At 37.1% G+C, this 20,189-nt stretch overlaps 1 protein-coding gene across 3 annotated transcripts in view; it reads left to right on the top strand.

The window, feature by feature from the left end:
• The window catches only part of YTHDC2 (YTH N6-methyladenosine RNA binding protein C2), an 85,692-nt gene that overhangs the window by 42,107 nt on the left and 23,396 nt on the right, over positions 1-20,189 (top strand). For all 3 annotated transcript variants that reach the window (XM_038008895.2, XM_008014165.3, XM_038008903.2), the window contains 6 exons: positions 4,800-4,905; positions 12,178-12,297; positions 12,659-12,931; positions 14,985-15,111; positions 16,184-16,389; positions 16,790-16,985. In XM_038008895.2, coding sequence (XP_037864823.1) covers positions 4,800-4,905; positions 12,178-12,297; positions 12,659-12,931; positions 14,985-15,111; positions 16,184-16,389; positions 16,790-16,985 — 1,028 coding nt within the window. The remainder of the gene's footprint in view (positions 1-4,799; positions 4,906-12,177; positions 12,298-12,658; positions 12,932-14,984; positions 15,112-16,183; positions 16,390-16,789; positions 16,986-20,189) is intronic.

Below are 20,189 nucleotides of genomic sequence, written 5' to 3'. Positions count from 1 at the left end.
ATGTTAAAATTTTTATATTATTTTTGCAAAGCAAGCCATTTTAATACTTCTTTAAAAGTTGAATTTAGGTTATGTTAAAATTAAAAACTTTTACCTAGTTAAATGTACATTCAGATGTGAGAAGCTTAAAAAACAAAACCAAAAAGTCTAAACATATGCAATATAGGACAAAGAGCTAATTTCCTTATCATATAAAAAAGCTCTTTGAAATCAACTAAAGACCAGTTATCCAGTTAAAATGGATAAAGGGCACAAATAGGCAATTTACCAAAATAAAAAATATGCATGTCCTACTAATACATTAACCTCACATATACTACCTAATATGTATCAAAATAAATGCAAATTAATGAGATATTATTTTTTGACTCTCAGATAGGCATTGATGAAAATGTTTAACAGTATGTACAGCATAGAGGAAAAACATGAGCCAGTAGACTTTCATATTTTACTGATGGGGGAGTATAGATTGGTGTGACTTCTCCAGAGTGTAATTTGAAACTATCCAAATCTACTCTTTCACCATAGATTCCACTTCTCATAATTTATCCTGAGTATGCTTGCACATGTGTGCAAACATATATGTTTAAGACTGCTCTTTGAAGCATTGTTTATAATAATGAAAAGTCTGGGAACAGTGTGGTGTCCATCAATACTGAAGTGATTAAATAAATTGTAGCCACACAGTGGCTTTCTAAGTAGCTGTTAAAAGGAAAAATGTAGATCTATGTGTTCTTATGTGGAATGAGTTTTCAGGATGCATTGTTAATTGAAAGGATATAGAACATGCATCTAGTAATCTTTTGTGGTGAGAAAAATATTTGTATATTTGTGTATGTATTTCGACACAAATGCATCGAGAAGTCTGGGAGAAACATTAAAAAACAATGAATGGTATTTACTCTGAGAAGGAGGATTTGTGGGGCTCTTGGAGTAAGGAGACAATTTTATTGTTTTTTGTAATTTGGTTATTTTACTATGTGTTTGGGTTACTTTTTAATTTTCAAAAGATAACATTAAAAAATATTTTTCAGTAATTATCTTGCATTTTATTATAATTAGCAAGAAAACATGAAATGCTGACTTAAAAAGAATGCCTCATATACTGAAGACTCATACGCATTATTTCTTTACCTTGTAACTTCATAGAATGCCCATGAGGGCTTTGTTGTTGTTATGTCAATTGTTTTCTTATGACCAATAGTGGCTTGATACATTAACTGGACTTATATGCTATTAATAGTATATTATTGTAGGTAAGGCTGGGTGTGGTGGCTCATGCTTGTAATCCTAGCACTTTGGGAGCCTGAGGTGGAAGGATCGCTTGAATCTTAAGAGTCTGAGACTAGCCTGGGCATCATAGTGAGACCTAGTCTCTACAAAAAATTAAAAAATAAGCTAGGTGTGGTGGCACAGGCCTGGGCCTACCTACTTGGGAGGCTGAGGTGGGAGGATAATTTGATCCTAGGAGGTCGAGGCTGCAGCTGCCATGAACTGTGATCATACCACTCCACTCCAGCCTGAGCAACAGAGCCAGACCCTGTCTCAAAAACAAATGAAATAACAAATAATATATTATTGGAGATGAAGGCCAGAACTGTAAAAATTTTCATTGCCATTTTTCCACAAATGTTTATCAAAAGCCTTCCCTTTGCACGTATTATGGATACAGTGATCAATAAACCATAGCCTGATAGGTAAAGCTGGAGGTAGGGCAAATGTTGCAGTCCATATGGGAGTTGAGTAAATTAAGCAATTTTAATACAGTGTTATCTGTGCTACAACTGGATGTTTCCCGAGTTGTTAAGATTGAATCTGAGACAATTGTGAATAAAGGAGGAGTTGTGGAAAGCCATTTCCAAAAGGCAGAGGGAAAGTATAACCAAGTATACTTATTTGCCTAAAGGCAAGAGTGAATAGGAAGGATGTTTGGATGGAATTTAGTTTAGAGAATAGTGAAAAATGAGCTGAAAGTTGGGGACAAGTTCTTAAGGACCATTTTGAGTTTTCTCTCTTTTTTAAAAAAATAAACAATGGGATAACATGATTATAGTATCCGTTCAGCTCTCTGAAGAATGGATTGGCAGAGACAAAAATGATGGTAGGAGGACCCAGTAGGAGGCTCCTTCATTAGTACTTTCCTATAATAAGGTAGAGATGAAATAAAAATAAATAGATAATTAATTCAAGAGATACTAAAGAAAGTAATGTTGGTGATTGATTGTGTATGTAGGGGGTGAGGGGTAAGGAAGAGAGTGGAGTTAAGGATGTCATCCACGTTTCTATCTTAGAAAATTGAACAGTAGTGCCATAGTCAGATAGGGAAAATGGGAAGAGTGTTTTTACTGGGGAGAATAATTAATTTTTGGTTATTTTGAGTTTGAGTTGCCTGTAGAAAATCTAAGTGATTGGGAGGCTGAGGCGGGCAGATCACAAGGTCAGCGGTTCGAGACCAGCCTGGCCAACACTGTGAAACCCTGTCGCTAATAAGAATACAAAAATTAGCCCTGCATCGGGGTGGGTGCCTGTAATCCCAGCTACTTGGAAGGCTGAAGCAGGAGAATTGCTTGAACCTGGGAGGCGGAGGCTGCAGTGAGCCGAGACCACGCCATTGCACTCTAGCCTGGGTGACAGAGCAAGACTCCGTCTCAAAAAAAAAAAAAAAAAAAAAATTCTAAGTGGAGCTGTCTAAGAAGTTTCTGAAGTATAGGCCTAGAATTAGGATAAGAAGATATAATACAGATGGAAATTGAGGTTATGAATATAATTAAAGTTACTTCAGGGGAGAGGGTAGTGTAAGAAGAACAGATGGCTGAGTGTTCAATCTCAGAGGACCCATAAACATTTAAAGACTGGGCAAATATAGAAATCTCTCAGAGGAGCCTGGATAAGTCAGAGGCTAAAGGGAATAATGTAGGGAAGTATAAGGGGCCTTCAAAAACTTTATGGAAAATACATCTTATGAAAAAATTATGCATGGAGTTCAACATTTTTTTGCACCAGAATAAACTCATATTAACTTGTTATAACATATCCGAGCAGGATCTCATTTAAAGCACTAAGAAAGATAAGACATCAGTTTGAAAAAAGCCCCTATAAGAGCAACATGAATTCTTCTAAAGTTGAAGTAAGAGCAAATAGCACATTTATGGTGACAGTGCCCTGAAGAAATCAGCAGTTTACAAATGGATAACTCATTTTAAGAAGGGACGAGATAATATTAAAGATAAAGCCCATAGCAGCAGACCATCCATGTCAATTTGCGAGGAAAAAAAAATCTCATTTGTGCCCTAGTTGAAGAGGACCAACAATTGACAGCACAAAAGTAGCCAACACTATAGACATCACAGTTGGTTCAGGTTACCCAATGTTGACTGAAAAATTAAAAGTTGAGCAGACTTTCCACTTGATAGGTGCCAAAACCATCGCCTCTAGATCAGCTGCAGACAAGAGCAGAGCTTTCAATGGAAATTTTAAACAATTGCAAGATCCTGAAGCATTTCTTGGAAGAATCATAACAGAAGATGAACCATGGCTTTACTAGTATGATCCTGAAGACAAAGCACAATCAAAGTAGTGACTACCAACAGGTAGAAGTGGTCCAGTCAAAGCAAAAGCAGACTGGAGGTCATGGCAACAGTTTTTTGGGATGCACAAGGCATTTTGCTTATTGTCTTTCTGGAGGGCCAAAGAACAGTAACTTCTGCTTATTATGACAGTATTTTGAGAGAGTTAGCCAAAGCTTTAGCAGAAAAACCCATAGGAAAACTTCATTAGAAAGTCCTTCACCACCACAGCACTGCTCCTGCTCATTCCTCTCAAGGGCAATTTTATGAGAGTTTTGGTGGGAAATCATTAGGCATCCACCTTATAGTCCTGGCTTGGCTCCTTCTGAATTCTTTTTATTTTCTAATCTTAAAATACCTATAAAGGACCCCAATTTTTCTTAGGGTAATAATGTAAAACTTCACTGACATAATTACATTCCCTGGACCTTCAGTTCTTTAGGGAGAACTAAATGGCTGCTGTCATTACTTGCAAAAGTATCTTGAACTTAATAGTTGAGAAATTTTATTTTTTTTCTCTTTTAATTCCATTTTTCCACAAACTTTTTGAAGTCCTTTTGTATTTGATGAAGGAAAAAATTGATCGTAATGTCAGATTTTATAGTGCTTATAATGTGGTATAGTGATGATTGCCTATCTGGGTTGTGAGCTCCATGAAGGCAAGAATATTTCTGTATCTCTATCCCTTAGCATGGCTAGCCCTGCCATTAGCTGATATAGTGACTTTGGGTGATTTTAGGAGACTGCTTTTCTTCCAGGTATTTTTCTGCTGCTTCATAGAATATTATACAAGTCTTTGTGATGACAGGATAAATGGCATTCCCTTGGAGCTGTGTAATGCATAGTTTGTACAACTCTAATCACTGGGCCTGAACACAGTGCTTGATATAAGCTCAGTAAAATTGATTGAATTTAAATTACCAGTATTCATTCATACTTGGTTTTTTGCTCACTTTCATATGTATGCTATTTCTTTTGATTTTTACCATAACCCTACAAGATATATCAGGTAGGTGTCATTCATGAATCTCACTGTCTACAAAATAATTGAGTCCCAGACTAGTGTAAAGTGCTTTCCAAAATGATTCATAGAGGATAAGAAACAGAATAAGGATTTAAACTCAGGTGTCCTGATCCTGGATCATTTTTCTGTTTCCTAAATCACATTGTGTTTACAGTTTATTGTAGCCTTTATTCCTGGTTTGAGTCGTAATCTTGTATTTTATTTTTAAGGGCAGGGCGATGTAGACCTGGAATTTGTTTTCATCTGTTCAGTAGACTCCGATTCCAGAATATGTTGGAATTTCAGACTCCAGAACTTTTGAGAATGCCATTACAGGTAAAAATGTATTTAAATATAAAAGGCATTTTTGTGAGTGAGGGAAGAGAGGGGCCATTTCAACTTTTATGGATTAGGCCTTTAAAAAATCAATTTGTAAAAGAAAATTATTCAATATATATTATGGAGGGTGACTATGTGTATAACAGAAATATTTTTTCTATATAAGAAAATTTAATTCATAAACCTTCAAAATTTTAAAGAACCACTTGAATGTATTTAAATTATGGTACAGTTTTAAAGTTTAAAATTTTTTTTTTTTTTTTTTTTTTTTTGAGACAGAGTCTTGCTTTGTTGCCCAGGCTAGAGTGCAGTGGTACAATCTCAGCTCTGTGCAACCTCCACCTCCCAGGTTCAAGTAATTCTCCTGCCTCAGACTCCCAAGTAGCTGGGATTACAGGCACCCACCACCGTGCCTGGCTAATTTTTGTATTTTTAGTAGAGACGGGGTTTCGCCATCATGACCAGGCTGGTCTCGAACTCCTGACCTCATGATCCACCTGCCTCAGCCTCCCACAAGTGCTGAGATTACAGGTGTGAGCCACTGTGCCCGGCCATATTTTTTTTTTTTTTTTTTAATTTTTTATTATTATTATACTTTAAGTTCTAGGGTACATGTGCATAACGTGCAGGTTTGTTACATATGTATACTTGTGCCATGTTGCTGTGCTGCACCCATCAACTCGTCAGCACCCATCAGCTTGTCATTTACATCAGGTATAACTCCCAATGCAATCCCTCCCCCCTCCGCTCTCCCCATGATAGGCCCCGGTGTGTGATGTTCCCCTTCCCGAGTCCAAGTGATCTCATTGTTCAGTTCCTACCTATGAGTGAGAATATGCGGTGTTTGGTTTTCTGTTCTTGCGATAGTTTGCTGAGAATGATGGTTTCCAGCTACACCCATGTCCCTACAAAGGTCATGAACTCATCCTTTTTTATGGCTGCATAGTATTCCATGGTGTATATGTGCCACATTTTCTTAATCCAGTCTGTCACTGATGGACATTTGGGTTGATTCCAAGTCTTTGCTATTGTGAATAGTGCCGCAATAAACATACGTGTGCATGTGTCTTTATAGCAGCATGATTTATAATCCTTTGGGTATATACCCAGTAATGGGATGGCTGGGTCATATGGTGCATCTAGTTCTAGATCCTTGAGGAATCGCCATACTCTTTTCCATAATGGTTGAACTAGTTTACAATCCCACCAACAGTGTAAAAGTGTTCCTATTTCTCCACATCCTCTCCAGCACCTGTTGTTTCCTGACTTTTGAATGATCGCCATTCTAACTGGTGTGAGATGGTATCTCATTGTGGTTTTGATTTGCATTTCTCTGATGGCCAGTGATGATGAGCATTTTTTCATGTGTCTGTTGGCTGTATGAATGTCTTCTTTTGAGAAATGTCTGTTCATATCCTTTGCCCACTTTTTGATGGGGTTGTTTGTTTTTTTCTTGTAAATTTGTTTGAGTTCTTTGTAGGTTCTGGATATTAGCCCTTTTTTTGATGAGTATATTGCAAACATTTTCTCCCATTCTGTAGGTTGCCTGTTCACTCTGATGGTAGTTTCTTTTGCTGTGCAGAAACTCTTTAGTTTAATTAGATCCCATTTGTCAATTTTGGCTTTTGCTGCTGTTGCTTTTGGTGTTTTAGACATGAAGTCTTTGCCCATGCCTATGTCCTGAATGGTACTACCTAGGTTTTCCTCTAGGGTTTTTATGGTATTAGGTCTAACATTTAAGTCTCTAATCCATCTTGAATTAATTTTCGTATAAGGAGTAAGGAAAGGATCCAGTTTCAGCTTTGCTAGCCAATTTTCCCAGCACCATTTATTAAATAGGGAATCCTTTCCCCATTTCTTGTTTCTCTCAGGTTTGTCAAAGATCAGATGGCTGTAGATGTGTGGTATTATTTCTGAGGACTCTGTTCTGTTCCATTGGTCTATATCTCTGTTTTGGTACCAGTACCATGCTGTTTTGGTTACTGTAGCCTTGTAGTATAGTTTGAAGTCAGGTAGCGTGATGCCTCCAGCTTTGTTCTTTTGACTTAGGATTGTTTTGGAGATGCGGGCTCTTTTTTGGTTCCATATGAACTTTAAAGCAGTTTTTTCCAATTCTGTGAAGAAACTCATTGGTAGCTTGATGGGGATGGCATTGAATCTATAAATAACCTTGGGCAGTATGGCCATTTTTACGATATTGATTCTTCCTATCCATGAGCATGGTATGTTCTTCCATTTGTTTGTGTCCTCTTTTATTTCACTGAGCAGTGGTTTGTAGTTCTCCTTGAAGAGGTCCTTTACATCCCTTGTAAGTTGGATTCCTAGGTATTTTATTCTCTTTGAAGCAATTTTGAATGGAAGTTCATTCCTGATTTGGCTCTCTGTTTGTCTGTTACTGGTGTATAAGAATGCTTGTGATTTTTGCACATTAATTTGTATCCTGAGACTTTGCTGAAGTTCCTTATCAGCTTAAGGAGATTTTGGGCTGAGACAATGGGGTTTTCTAAATATACAATCATGTCATCTGCAAAGAGGGACAATTTGACTTCTTCTTTTCCTAACTGAATACCCTTGATTTCTTTCTCTTGCCTGATTGCCCTAGCCAGAACTTCCAACACTATGTTGAATAGGAGTGGTGAGAGAGGGCATCCCTGTCTTGTGCCAGTTTTCAAAGGGAATTTTTCCAGTTTTTGCCCATTCAGTATGATATTGGCTGTGGGTTTGTCATAAATAACTCTTATTATTTTGAGATACGTTCCATCAATACCGAATTTATTGAGCGTTTTTAGCATGAAGGGCTGTTGAATTTTGTCAAAAGCCTTTTCTGCATCTATTGAGATAATGATGTGGTTCTTGTCTTTGGTTCTGTTTATATGCTAGATTATGTTTATTGATTTGCGAATGTTGAACCAGCCTTGCATCCCAGGGATGAAGCCCACTTGATCATGGTGGATAAGCTTTTTGATGTGCTGCTGAATCTGGTTTGCCTGTATTTTATTGAGGATTTTTACATCGATGTTCATCAGGGATATTGGTCTAAAATTCTCTTTTTTTGTTGTGTCTCTGCCAGGCTTTGGTATCAGGATGATGTTGGCCTCATAAAATGAGTTAGGGAGGATTCCCTCTTTTTCTATTGATTGGAATAGTTTCAGAAGGAATGGTACCAGCTCCTCCTTGTACCTCTGGTAGAATTCAGCTGTGAATCCATCTGGTCCTGGACTTTTTTTGGTTGGTAGGCTATTAATTATTGCCTCAATTTCAGAGCCTGCTATTGGTCTATTCAGGGTTTCAACTTCTTCCTGGTTTAGTCTTGGAAGAGTGTAAGTGTCCAGGAAATTATCCATTTCTTCTAGATTTTCTAGTTTATTTGCGTAGAGGTGTTTATAGTATTCTCTGATGGTAGTTTGTATTTCTGTGGGGTCGGTGGTGATATCCCCTTTATCATTTTTTATTGCGTCTATTTGATTCTTCTCTCTTTTCTTCTTTATTAGTCTTGCTAGCGGTCTGTCAATTTTGTTGATCTTTTCAAAAAACCAACTCCTGGATTCATTGATTTTTTGGAGGGTTTTTTGTGTTTCTATCTCCTTCAGTTCTGCTCTGATCTTAGTTATTTCTTGCCTTCTGCTAGCTTTTGAATGCGTTTGCTCTTGCTTCTCCAGTTCTTTTAATTGTGATGTTAGAGTGTCAATTTTAGATCTTTCCTGCTTTCTCTTGTGGGCATTTAGTGCTATAAATTTCCCTCTACACACTGCTTTAAATGTATCCCAGAGATTCTGGTATGTTGTATCTTTGTTCTCATTGGTTTCAAAGAACATCTTTATTTCTGCCTTTATTTCGTTATGTACCCAGTAGTCATTCAGGAGCAGGTTGTTCAGTTTCCATGTAGTTGAGCGGTTTTGATTGCGTTTCTTAGTCCTGAGTTCTAGTTTGATTGCACTGTGGTCTGAGAGACAGTTTGTTATAATTTCTGTTCTTGTACATTTGCTGAGGAGTGCTTTACTTCCAATTATGTGGTCAATTTTGGAATAAGTGGGATGTGGTGCTGAGAAGAATGTATATTCTGTTGATTTGGGGTGGAGAGTTCTATAGATGTCTATTAGGTCTGCTTGGTGCAGAAATGAGTTCAATTCCTGGATATCCTTGTTAACTTTCTGTCTCATTGATCTGTCTAATGTTGACAGTGGAGTGTTGAAGTCTCCCATTATTATTGTATGGGAGTCTAAGTCTCTTTGTAAGTCTCTAAGGACTTCCTTTATGAATCTGGGTGCTCCTGTATTGGGTGCATATATATTTAGTATAGTTAGCTCTTCCTGTTGAATTGATCCTTTTACCAATATGTAATGTTCTTCTTTGTCTCTTTTGATCTTTGATGGTTTAAAGTCTGTTTTATCAGAGACTAGTATTGCAACCCCTCCTTTTTTTTGTTCTCCATTTGCTTGGTAAATCTTCCTCCATCCCTTTATTTTGAGCCTATGTATGTCTCTGCATGTGAGATGGGTCTCCTGAATACAGCAGACTGATGGGTCTTGACTCTTTATCCAGTTTGCCAGTCTGTGTCTTTTAATTGGACCATTTAGTCCATTTACATTTAAGGTTAATATTGTTATGTGTGAACTTGATCCTGCCATTATGATATTAACTGGTTATTTTGCTCGTTAGTTGATGCCGTTTCTTCCTAGCCTCGATGGTCTTTACATTTTGGCATGTTTTTGCAATGGCTGGTACCAGTTGTTCCTTTTCATGTTTAGTGCTTCCTTCAGGGTCTCCTGTAAGGTAGGCCTAGTGGTGACAAAATCTCTAAGCATTTGCTTATCTGTAAAGGATTTTATTTCTCCTTCACTGATGAAACTTAGTTTGGCTGGATATAAAATTCTGGGTTTAAAATTCTTTTATTTAAGAATGTTGAATATTGGCCCCCACTCTCTTCTGGCTTGGAGAGTTTCTGCTGAGAGATCTGCTGTTAGTCTGATGGGCTTCCCTTTGTGGGTAACCCGACCTTTCTCTCTGGCTGCCCTTAAGATTTTTTCCTTCATTTCAACTTTGGTGAATCTGGCAATTATGTGTCCTGGAGTTGCTCTTCTCGAGGAGTATCTTTGTGGCGTTCTCTGTATTTCCTGGATTTGAATGTTGGCCTGCCCTACTAGGTTGGGGAAGTTCTCCTGGATGATATCCTGAAGAGTGTTTTCCAACTTGGTTCCATTTTCCCCCTCACTTTCAGGCACCCCAGTCAGACGTAGATTTGGTCTTTTTACATAATCCCATACTTCTTGCAGGCTTTGTTCATTTCTTTTTCTTCTTTTTTCTTTTGGTTTCTCTTCTCGCTTCATTTCGTTCATTTGATCCTCAATCGCTGATACTCTTTCTTCCAGTTGATCGAGTCGGTTACTGAAGCTTGTGCATTTGTCACGTATTTCTCGTGTCATGGTTTTCATCTCTTTCATTTCGTTTATGACCTTCTCTGCATTAATTACTCTAGCCATCAATTCTTCCACTTTTTTTTCAAGATTTTTAGTTTCTTTGTGCTGGGTACGTAATTCCTCCTTTATCTCTGAGAAGTTTGATGGACTGAAGCCTTCTTCTCTCATCTCGTGAAAGTCATTCTCCGTCAAGCTTTGATCCGTTGCTGGCGATGAGCTGCGCTCCTTTGCCGGGGGAGATGCGCTCTTACTTTTTGAATTTCCAGCTTTTCTGCCCTGCTTTTTCCCCATCTTTGTGGTTTTATCTGCCTCTGGTCTTTGATGATGATGGTGACATACTGATGGGGTTTTGGTGTAGGTGTCCTTCCTGTTTGATAGTTTTCCTTCTAACAGTCAGGACCCTCAGCTGTAGGTCTGTTGGAGATTGCTTGAGGTCCACTCCAAACCCTGTTTGCCTGGGTGTCAGCAGCAGAGGCTCAGTTGAAAATGCAGAAATCACTGGTCTTCTGTGTCGCTCGCGCTGGGAGTTGGAGACTGGAGATGTTCCTATTCGGCCATCTTGCTCTGCCCCCTCCCCGGCCATATTTTTTTAATGCAGCATTTTATGAGTGTCAACTATATAGTGTTCACCTTTTACATTCTCAGAAGGATTAGAAAACAAATTACTTAAGGTCCAAAAGATAATACCCAAATCTCAGTATAAGATGCTGAGATTATCTAGTAGTTTTAGAACTGAGTTCACTGAGATTTTCTGACCTCTGTTAATTGTGTTGTGTGTGTGTGTTTTAAGTTTTCTAACTTGATGGAACAGCCAGACCCTGTAACTTCTAGGGAAGATTAGCAGAATGCATTCATTTGATTCTGTAGTGTGTTTGGCTAATGCTGGCTTTCAAACCCTTAAAGAGAGGCAGGATAATGTGTTAAACATCCATATACCTAAGATGATTTCTCACTTCCCAATGCTTATGTGTGATTTTCCTTTCCTTCTGGGATAAAATTCAGAATTCTTAACAAGAGTGTGAATTAGCTGTTCCTGCCTGTGTCTCCAGTCACAGGCAGGAACAGGTGATTTCTTGTTATTTATCCTCTCTTACACCATTGGTTTTAGTTTCTCAAGCACATCTTTTTTCCTTCTGTCTTAAGGCTTTCACATGTATCTGCTCTCTCCTTAGATTCCTTCCCCTTATTCCTTTTATGGTTACTTTTACTCAATCTTTACATATTAGTTTTAAGTGTCTTTCTTCAGGAAAACTATCTGTAACTTCGCATGGTCTGCCTCTCCCACCCTTTTCTGAACTTAATTAAGTCATATTTACTTTAGCTCCCTATAGCCTTCATAGCACTGATGATAGTTGTAATTAAGTAGTTAATTATATAATTAATTCTTTAAGGTCTGCTATTCACATTACAGTGTAAACTCAATGAGAATGGACACTTCCTTCTGTCCCCTTCTTTTTCTCCAATTTGCACAGGGCCTTGCACCTAGCAAGCACTTAAATATTTGCTGAGTAGATAAAATATTCTAGAATGTAGTAAGTATAAAGGGAAAAATTTTTTTTTTTTTTTGGACAGTGACTATGAATGTTATGTGTAAGAACAGTGTGAGGAGATGTTGCCAATGGGAGCAATGGCAATCTTTGTATAAGTTGATTGAGGAAGGTATTAAGGTTCTGGCATCTAGGGCAAAGTATGAGCTCATCTTTTACAGAAAGACATTGTTCCTTCTACTGTTCATTCTGATCAGAGACTCTATTAGTCTGTGTTTGGGAACTGTAGTTCCCATGATTTCTTTAAATGTTTAGGTTAGTATTCTTTTTAATTTTTAAAAATTATTTACTGTTTTGGTTTCTAGGAACTTTGCTTACATACCAAGCTGTTAGCCCCAGTTAATTGTCCCATTGCTGATTTTCTTATGAAAGCTCCTGAACCTCCACCAGCTTTAATTGTAAGGAATGCTGTACAAATGCTTAAGGTTGGTGTCTTCATAGTTTTATTTTACTTGACGTTTTTACTTGAAATTTTAAACTAAATGAAAATATGTCTTAACTAATTTTGTATAATTATTTTTTTCTTCTTGTCTACTACGTGTCCAGATAAACTAATTTTGTACTTTTAAACAATTATCTTAAATGATCGTGTACTTTAATACCATCATGTATAAAACATTAGGTATAGTTCTTTTATATAGTATATTAGAAACAAAATATATTTTTATGAGATGTAGCAAAAGAAAATCTGTATTCTTATCTCTTATTTAGGGGTTTTTAATTATGTGGTTTGATTAAACATAGTGTTTGCTCATGTCAAAATCTGTTCTGTCTCCTTTTACTTAGACAATAGATGCAATGGATACATGGGAAGATCTGACTGAACTTGGGTATCATTTGGCTGACTTGCCAGTAGAACCACATCTTGGTAAAATGGTCCTGTGTGCTGTTGTTTTAAAGTGTCTGGACCCCATCCTTACAATTGCTTGTACACTAGCTTATCGAGATCCTTTTGTGCTACCTACTCAGGCCTCTCAAAAACGTGCAGCTATGCTTTGTAGGAAACGTTTTACTGCGGGAGCTTTCAGTGACCATATGGCACTTCTCAGAGCATTCCAGGTACTATTACTGTCATTTTATTTCTGAAAATGTTGCTGGTTAAACGCATTTCTGGGGCAAATGTAGGAATTTTAAAAATAATTTATAAATTTTAAAATTGCATTAATTTTGTTTCATTGTGAAGTCACATTAATAGTCCTGAAAAATACCTTCTTGCTGTTATTATGTTAAAAGAGTTTTGCTCTTTTTTTCTCATTTTCTCCTTACAGGAATATATGTGTGTATTTGTATATATATTTATTTATATTTATGCTTCCATTACCAGGTTTCTTTAAATCATGTCTTGGGCAAGCAGTGTTCTAAAATTTTAGTTAAGAAATACTGTATACTATTTAAAGTACATAGAACAAAGCTTATAAGAAAATTATATTGAATTTAATGTCTATCGATTTTTCTTAGAGTTCTTTCTTGTGTGCTCAAGACACTATGCTGAGAACTTAATTTTGTAAAGCAAAATACAAAAGTCACTTAAAAACCTTTAAGATGATAGTAATGGGAAGTTGAGGAAAGAGGCAAATGGAAAAGAAAAGATAGGGAAAATAGGATCCTGGGGAAGATAAATTAAATGTAATTTAGAATTTCAGATATGTGGGGAAGAATATGTTATTTCTTGAAAACATAGGCATTGTATTTATCCTTAAATCTTGAATGTAGGCAGTATCTATACTTTTTTTTTTGAGACAGAATCTCGCTCTGTCACCCAGGCTGGAGTGCAGTGGCACAGTCTCGGTTCACTGCAACCTCAGCCTCCCATGTTCAAGCAATTCTCCTTCCTCAGCTTCCCAAGTAGCTGGGATTACAGGAACCCACCACTATGCCTAGCTAATTTTTGTTTTGTTTTGTTTTGTTTTTGAGACGGAGTCTCGCTCTGTCGCCCAGGCTGGAGTGTAGTGGCCGGATCTCAGCTCACTACAAGCTCCGTCTCCCGGGTTCACGCCATTCTCCTGCCTCAGCCTCCCAAGTAGCTGGGAGTACAGGCGCCCGCCATCTCGCCCGGCTAGTTTTTTTGTATTTTTTTTAGTAGAGACGGGGTTTCACCGTATTAGCCAGGATGGTCTCGATCTCCTGACCTCGTGATCCACCTGTCTCGGCCTCCCAAAGTGCTGGGATTACAGGCTTGAGCCACCGCGCCTGGCCATTAATTTTTGTATTTTTAGTAGAGGATTTCACTACATTAGCCAGGCTGGTCTCAAATGCCTGACCTCAAGTGATCTGCCAGCTTTGGCCTCCCAAAGTGCTGGGATTACAGGTGTGAGCCACCATGTCTGGCCATATCTTTTAAAAATCTAACTTTGTTTATGCAGAAGTACTCTTTTTCAGACATAAAAGATTTTTTCAACACATATATGATTTTCAAAAATAATTACAAGCTCTTTTGTATTATCGATCAATGGATGACTCATTGTTATTAATTTGGTATATTAAATACCGTATATTATAGTAGATTAGTTGAGTGAGAAGTAGAGGGAGATTTAGAGTAGAATTTCTGTCTGTTCTTTGCTTTTCTCCCAGCTCCTTCAAAAGCAGAGAGAATAAATTATTGCTTCAGTCTTTTAGTTATATATATTCCAAAGCAAGAGAACCTTTTCACAAAGGAGAGCTTTTTATACTACATATAGATGATTTATAGAAATCCTACTTTCCATTCTTAGGTAGATTCCAGGGTTGACATAGAGATTATTTTTTGGAGTACAAGAGTGGCATGATTCTTAGATGTAAGTGTTATGAAGCCTTAGTTGAAAACCTCCTACACTTTTGTAGAATAAAATTAGCAGATGCATCTGAGAAGGCAAATATTTTTACATTGTTCGTCATTTAGGCTACTTGACACTTAGTTCTCATTGAGATTTTATAAACTCAATGGCTTTTGTAGCATTTGAGTGTAAATTAATGATAAATATTATTTGATCATAATGTCTTAGATTTTATAGAATAATTAGAATAAAGCAAATTGACCTTGAGGAATTCATATAGTGATTTGTAGTAACTTTGTTGCCTCACTAAGAAGTGGTTAGTAAATGTGTCTTGTTACGCAATTATTCTCTTTTTATAGGCCTGGCAAAAAGCACGAAGCGATGGGTGGGAGCGAGCCTTTTGTGAAAAGAATTTTCTTTCACAGGCTACTATGGAAATAATCATAGGCATGAGAACGCAGTTGCTTGGTCAACTTAGAGCATCAGGTAAAGTTTTCCCTCAAAGAGCCTATTTAAGTTACTGAGAGTACCCTGCCCATATTTTATAGTATTTCATATGTTAACAGATGCCATCTATTATTTTTATGACATTATCATGTTGTACATCTTATATTCATGCATGATTTGTAGACTCCTATATGTCTTCAACTTTTGCTTGTTGATGAAAAAAAGGCTATTGCAGGAGGTGTATTTGAGAAACCTAGGGACGGCGTCTATGCCCTTTTGATACTGTTGGCAATGAACAATTTATATTTCTTGGCAGAGATCAATTTAGATCTTATAGTTATTTTCTTTTATCACCATTAATGAATACTTATTTAGTTCTGTGAAATACAAATTTTAAAAAATTGATATGAATGCTGCTCTTCATATTTTTGGAACACAAAAATGACTGGTAATACTTGAAGTCGCTGTTTTTTTTTTCTTTTAAGAGGATGCTAGTATTGCTCTTACCTTTTAGAATTGCTTTTTTGAGTAGCAAAAAAAAATTGATGTGACAGTCAGAAGAAAAGTACCGGAGCCTGGATTCATGGGTTAGCTGAAGTGCCAAAGTAATATAAAGAATGAACCATAGGATTTAAGAGTTGACTTGAACATGAGGAAATATGAAGGACCTATGAAACTCAAGCAAAAATTACCGTATATTTACTTGACTTAATCTACAGAATTAGTATCTATCGTAACCAAAATGTAGTTAATAACAATCAGAAGAATGGTTTGGGTTTCCAGCTATGAATTTAGTTTGTTCTGGCAGCAGATTATGAAGAACTGTATTGCAAGAATGTGCATTTAAAAAAATTTAAGCCCCCAATGATTCTTATACTTACTCCAACCTGAGCAGCTCTACACTTCCCTAGAATGTTGGTTCTATATCTGTTTTGGCGGGGGCGGGGGTGGTGGTTCATATTTTAAATAATTTCCAGAGGAGATTCTATTAATTGTTGTGAAATTTGAATATCACAACATTTATATGAGTTGTACAAGTTTTTGGAAAAAATACACAAAAATATCTTTTGCAAATAGAAAAAGTTAGTGTAGTTTTTTTTCCTCTCTCTAGGTTTTGTTAGAGCACGAGGTGGTGGTGACATTCGAGATGTTAACACAAACTCTGAGAATTGGGCTGTCGTTAAAGCTGCATTGGTGGCAGGCATGTATCCTAATTTAGTCCATGTGGACAGAGAGAATCTAGTGTTGACAGGGCCAAAGGAGAAAAAAGTACGATTTCATCCTGCTTCAGTTCTCAGTCAGCCTCAATATAAAAAGGTAAAATATTTTGAATGCTCTTGGGTTTTGAGGTGAAACTAATTTAGGCAGTTGACTATCAATGAAAAATGCTCCAAATACCTGCTTGCTTTAAGAAATTAGTAAGTTTTTTATATATATGTATGTGTATGTGTGTATATATGTGTGTGTGTATATATATGTGTGTGTATATATATAATATTGGAACAAAACTTATAAATCTTAGAGTTGGAAAAGGTAACGTGTTAAGTAATGAGTATTTTTGTACAAACTACATGAGCAATGACTTGTTTTAATTTTTGCTTAGATACCAATATGCATCATCTATTTCGCTGAGAGACTTTTTACATTTTACAAGTATTTCCAGTAAACTAGGTGATAAACACAATTAACAATTTTTTAAAATTTACTTTCTTAATAGATTCCTCCAGCCAATGGCCAAGCTGCAGCAATTAAGGCACTGCCCACAGATTGGCTTATTTATGATGAAATGACCAGAGCCCATAGAATAGCTAATATTAGATGCTGTTCAGCAGTGACACCTGTCACTATATTGGTATTCTGTGGACCAGCTAGACTGGCAAGTAATGCTCTTCAGGAACCTTCATCCTTTAGAGGTAAATGTATTATGAAGGAAATAAAAATCTATTTGAAATGAATTTTTTTGTTTTTTTTTTACTAAACCAAATGATGAAATTATAAAAATTTATATAGTAGCAGCTCTATTTTGATATACTAAGACTAATTAGGAAATACTAAGTTATACTACTGTTTTTGAAATTTATAAGGTAACTCGATGTTGATTTGTGCATTTATTATTAATCTTGCTGTTGGGAAGAAATTTTTCTTTTCCACTTGAATTGAAATGATAGTTTAACATAAATAAAGGTAATTGTAAAAGAAATAATGATAGCCACCCATAATCTCACTTTTCTCATGCTAACACTTTTTAATGTTACATTTTTTCTGCATGTTTACATATTTTAAATTATGTCACCCAAACTGTTATTTTGTATTTTGTTATTTTCATTACAGAGATATCAAAAATATTTTTAGTATTTTATATTAATGACTGCAAAATAGTGTATCACACAAGTGGCATAATGCAGTTTTTTCCTTCAACTTTTATTTTAAGTTCAGGGATACATGTGCAAGATGTGCAGGTTTGTTGCATAGGTAAACATGTGCCATGGTGGTTTGCTACACAGATCATGCCATCATGTATCTATCAAGGCCAGTGTCCATTAGCTATTCTTCCTGATGTTCTCCCTCCCCACTACCACACACCCCCAGCAGGCCCCATTGTGTGTTTTTCCCCTCTCTGTGTCCATATGTTCTCATCATTCAGCTCCCACTTATAAGTAAGAACATGCAGTGTTTGGTTTTTTGTTCCTGCATTAGTTTGCTGAGGATAATGGCTTCCAACTCCATCCATGTCCCTGCAAAGGACATGATCTAATTCCTTTTTATGGCTGCATAGTATCCCATGGTGTATATGTACCGTATTTTCTTTATCTAGCCTATCATTGATGGGCATGTCTTTGCTATTGTGAATGCACTGAACATACAAGTGTACGTGTCTTTATAATAGAATGATTTATATTCCTTTGGGTATTTACCCAGAAATGGTGTTTCTGCCTCTAGGTCTTTGAGGAATCACCCTGCTGTCTCCCACAGTGGTTGAATTAATTTACACTCCCACCAGTAGTGTAAAAGTGTTCCTTTTTCTCTGCAACCGCACCAGCATGTTGTTTTTTGAATTTTTAATAATAACCATTCTGACTGGCATGAGATGGTATCTCATTGTGGTTTTGAATTGCATTTCAGTAATGATCAGTGATGTTGAGCTTTTTTTCATGTTTGTTGGCCACATGTACGTCTTCTTTTGAGAAGTGTCTGTTCATGTCCTTTGCCCACGTTCTAATGGGTTGTTTTTTCTTGTAAATTTGCTTAAGTTCCTTGTAGACTCTGGATATTAGACCTTTGTCAGATGGATAGATTGCAAAAATTTTCTCCCATTCTGTTTCCTATGGTGATAGTTGTTTCTTTTGCTGTGCAGAAACTCTTTAGTTTATTAGATCCCATTTGTCAATTTTTGCTTTTGTTGCAATTGCTTTTGGTGTTTTTGTCTCTGCCTATGCCCTGAATGGTATTGCCTAAATTTTCTTCTAGCGTTTTTATGGTTTAGGGTTTTACATTTAAGTCTTTAATCCATCTTGAGTTAATTTTTGTAGAAGGTGTTAGGAAGGGGCCCAGTTTCAATTTTCTGCATATAGCTAGCCGGTTCTTTCAGCACCATTCGTTAAATAAGGAGTCCTTTCCTCGTTGCTTGTTTTTGTCAGGTTTGTCGAAGATTAGGTGGTTGTAGGTGTGTGGTCTTATTTCTGAGTTCTCTATTCTGTTCCACTGTTCTGTGTGTGTGTTCTTGTACCAGTACCATGCTGTCTTGGCTAATGTAGCCCTGTAATATAGTTTGAAGTCAGGTAGTGTGATGCCTCAACTTTGTTCTTTTTGCTTAGGATTGTCTTGGCTATATTATCTCTTCTTTTGGTTCCATACGAATTTTGAAATCATTTCTTCTAAGTCTGTGAAGAATGTCAGTGGTAGTATAATGGGAGTAGCATTGAATCTGTAACTTTCTCTGGGCAGTATGGCCGTTTTCATGATATTGATTGTTCCTATCCATGAGCTTGGAATGTTTTTCCATTTGTTTATGTCCTCTCTGATTTATTTGAGCAGTATATGTAGCTCTCTTTGAAGAGGTCCTTCACTTCCCTTATTAGCTATATTCCTAGGTATTTTATTTTATTTTATATTATTTCATGTTTTTGAGATGGAGTCTTGCTCTGTCACCCAGGTTGGAGTGCAGTGGCACAATCTCAGCTTACTGCAACCTCCACCTCCTGGGTTCAAGCAATTCTCCTGCCTGAGACTCCTGAGTAGCTGGAATTATAGGCACGTGCCACAATGCCTGGCTAATTTCTGTATTTTTACTAGAGACAGGGTTTCACCATGTTGGGCAGGGTGATCTTGAACGCCAGACCTCAAGGTGATTCATCTGCCTGCCTCAGCCTCCTAAAGTGCTGCAAATACAGGCATGAGCTACCATGCTTGGCCTTTTCCTAGGTATTTTATTCTTTTTGTAGCAATTGTGAATGTGAGTTAATTCATGATTTGGCTCTCTGCTTGCCTGTTGTTGGTATATAGGAATGCTAGCAATTTTTGGGCATTGATTTTATATCCTGAGACTTTGCTGAAGTTGCTTATCAGCTTAAGAAGCTTTTGGACTGAGACAATGGGTTTTCTAGATGTATGATTATGTCAACTACAAACAAAGATAATTTGACTTCCTCTTTTCCTATTTGAATATACTTTATTCCTTTTTTTTGAGATGGAAGCTCACTCTGCTGCCCAGGTTGGAGTGCAGTGGTATGATCTCAGCTCACTGCAACCTCTGCCTTCTGGGTTCAAGTGATTCTCCTGCCTCAGCCTCCGGAGTAGCTGGGATTACAGATGCCTGCCACCACACTCCACTGATGTTTTTTGTATTTTTACTAGACATAACATTTCATAATGTTGGCCAGGCAGGTCTCAAACTCCTGACTTCAAGCGATCTGCCACCTTGGCCTCCCAAAGTGCTGGATTATAGGCACGAGCCACTGCACCCACCCGGCCTTAATACTCTTCATTTTTTTCTCTGGCCTGATTTCCTTGGCCTGAACTTCCAATCCTGTGTTGAGTAAGAGCAGTGAGAGAGGACATCTTTGTCTTGTGACAGTTTTCAAGGGGAATGCTTCCTGCTTTTGCCCATTCAGTATGAT

This window comes from Chlorocebus sabaeus, chromosome 23 (genome assembly GCF_047675955.1).
Source record: "Chlorocebus sabaeus isolate Y175 chromosome 23, mChlSab1.0.hap1, whole genome shotgun sequence".
In the NCBI taxonomy this organism is placed as follows: domain Eukaryota; kingdom Metazoa; phylum Chordata; class Mammalia; order Primates; family Cercopithecidae; genus Chlorocebus; species Chlorocebus sabaeus.
The sequence above is the reverse complement of the archived record's forward strand: the minus strand, read 5'-3'. Positions and strand labels throughout refer to the sequence as shown.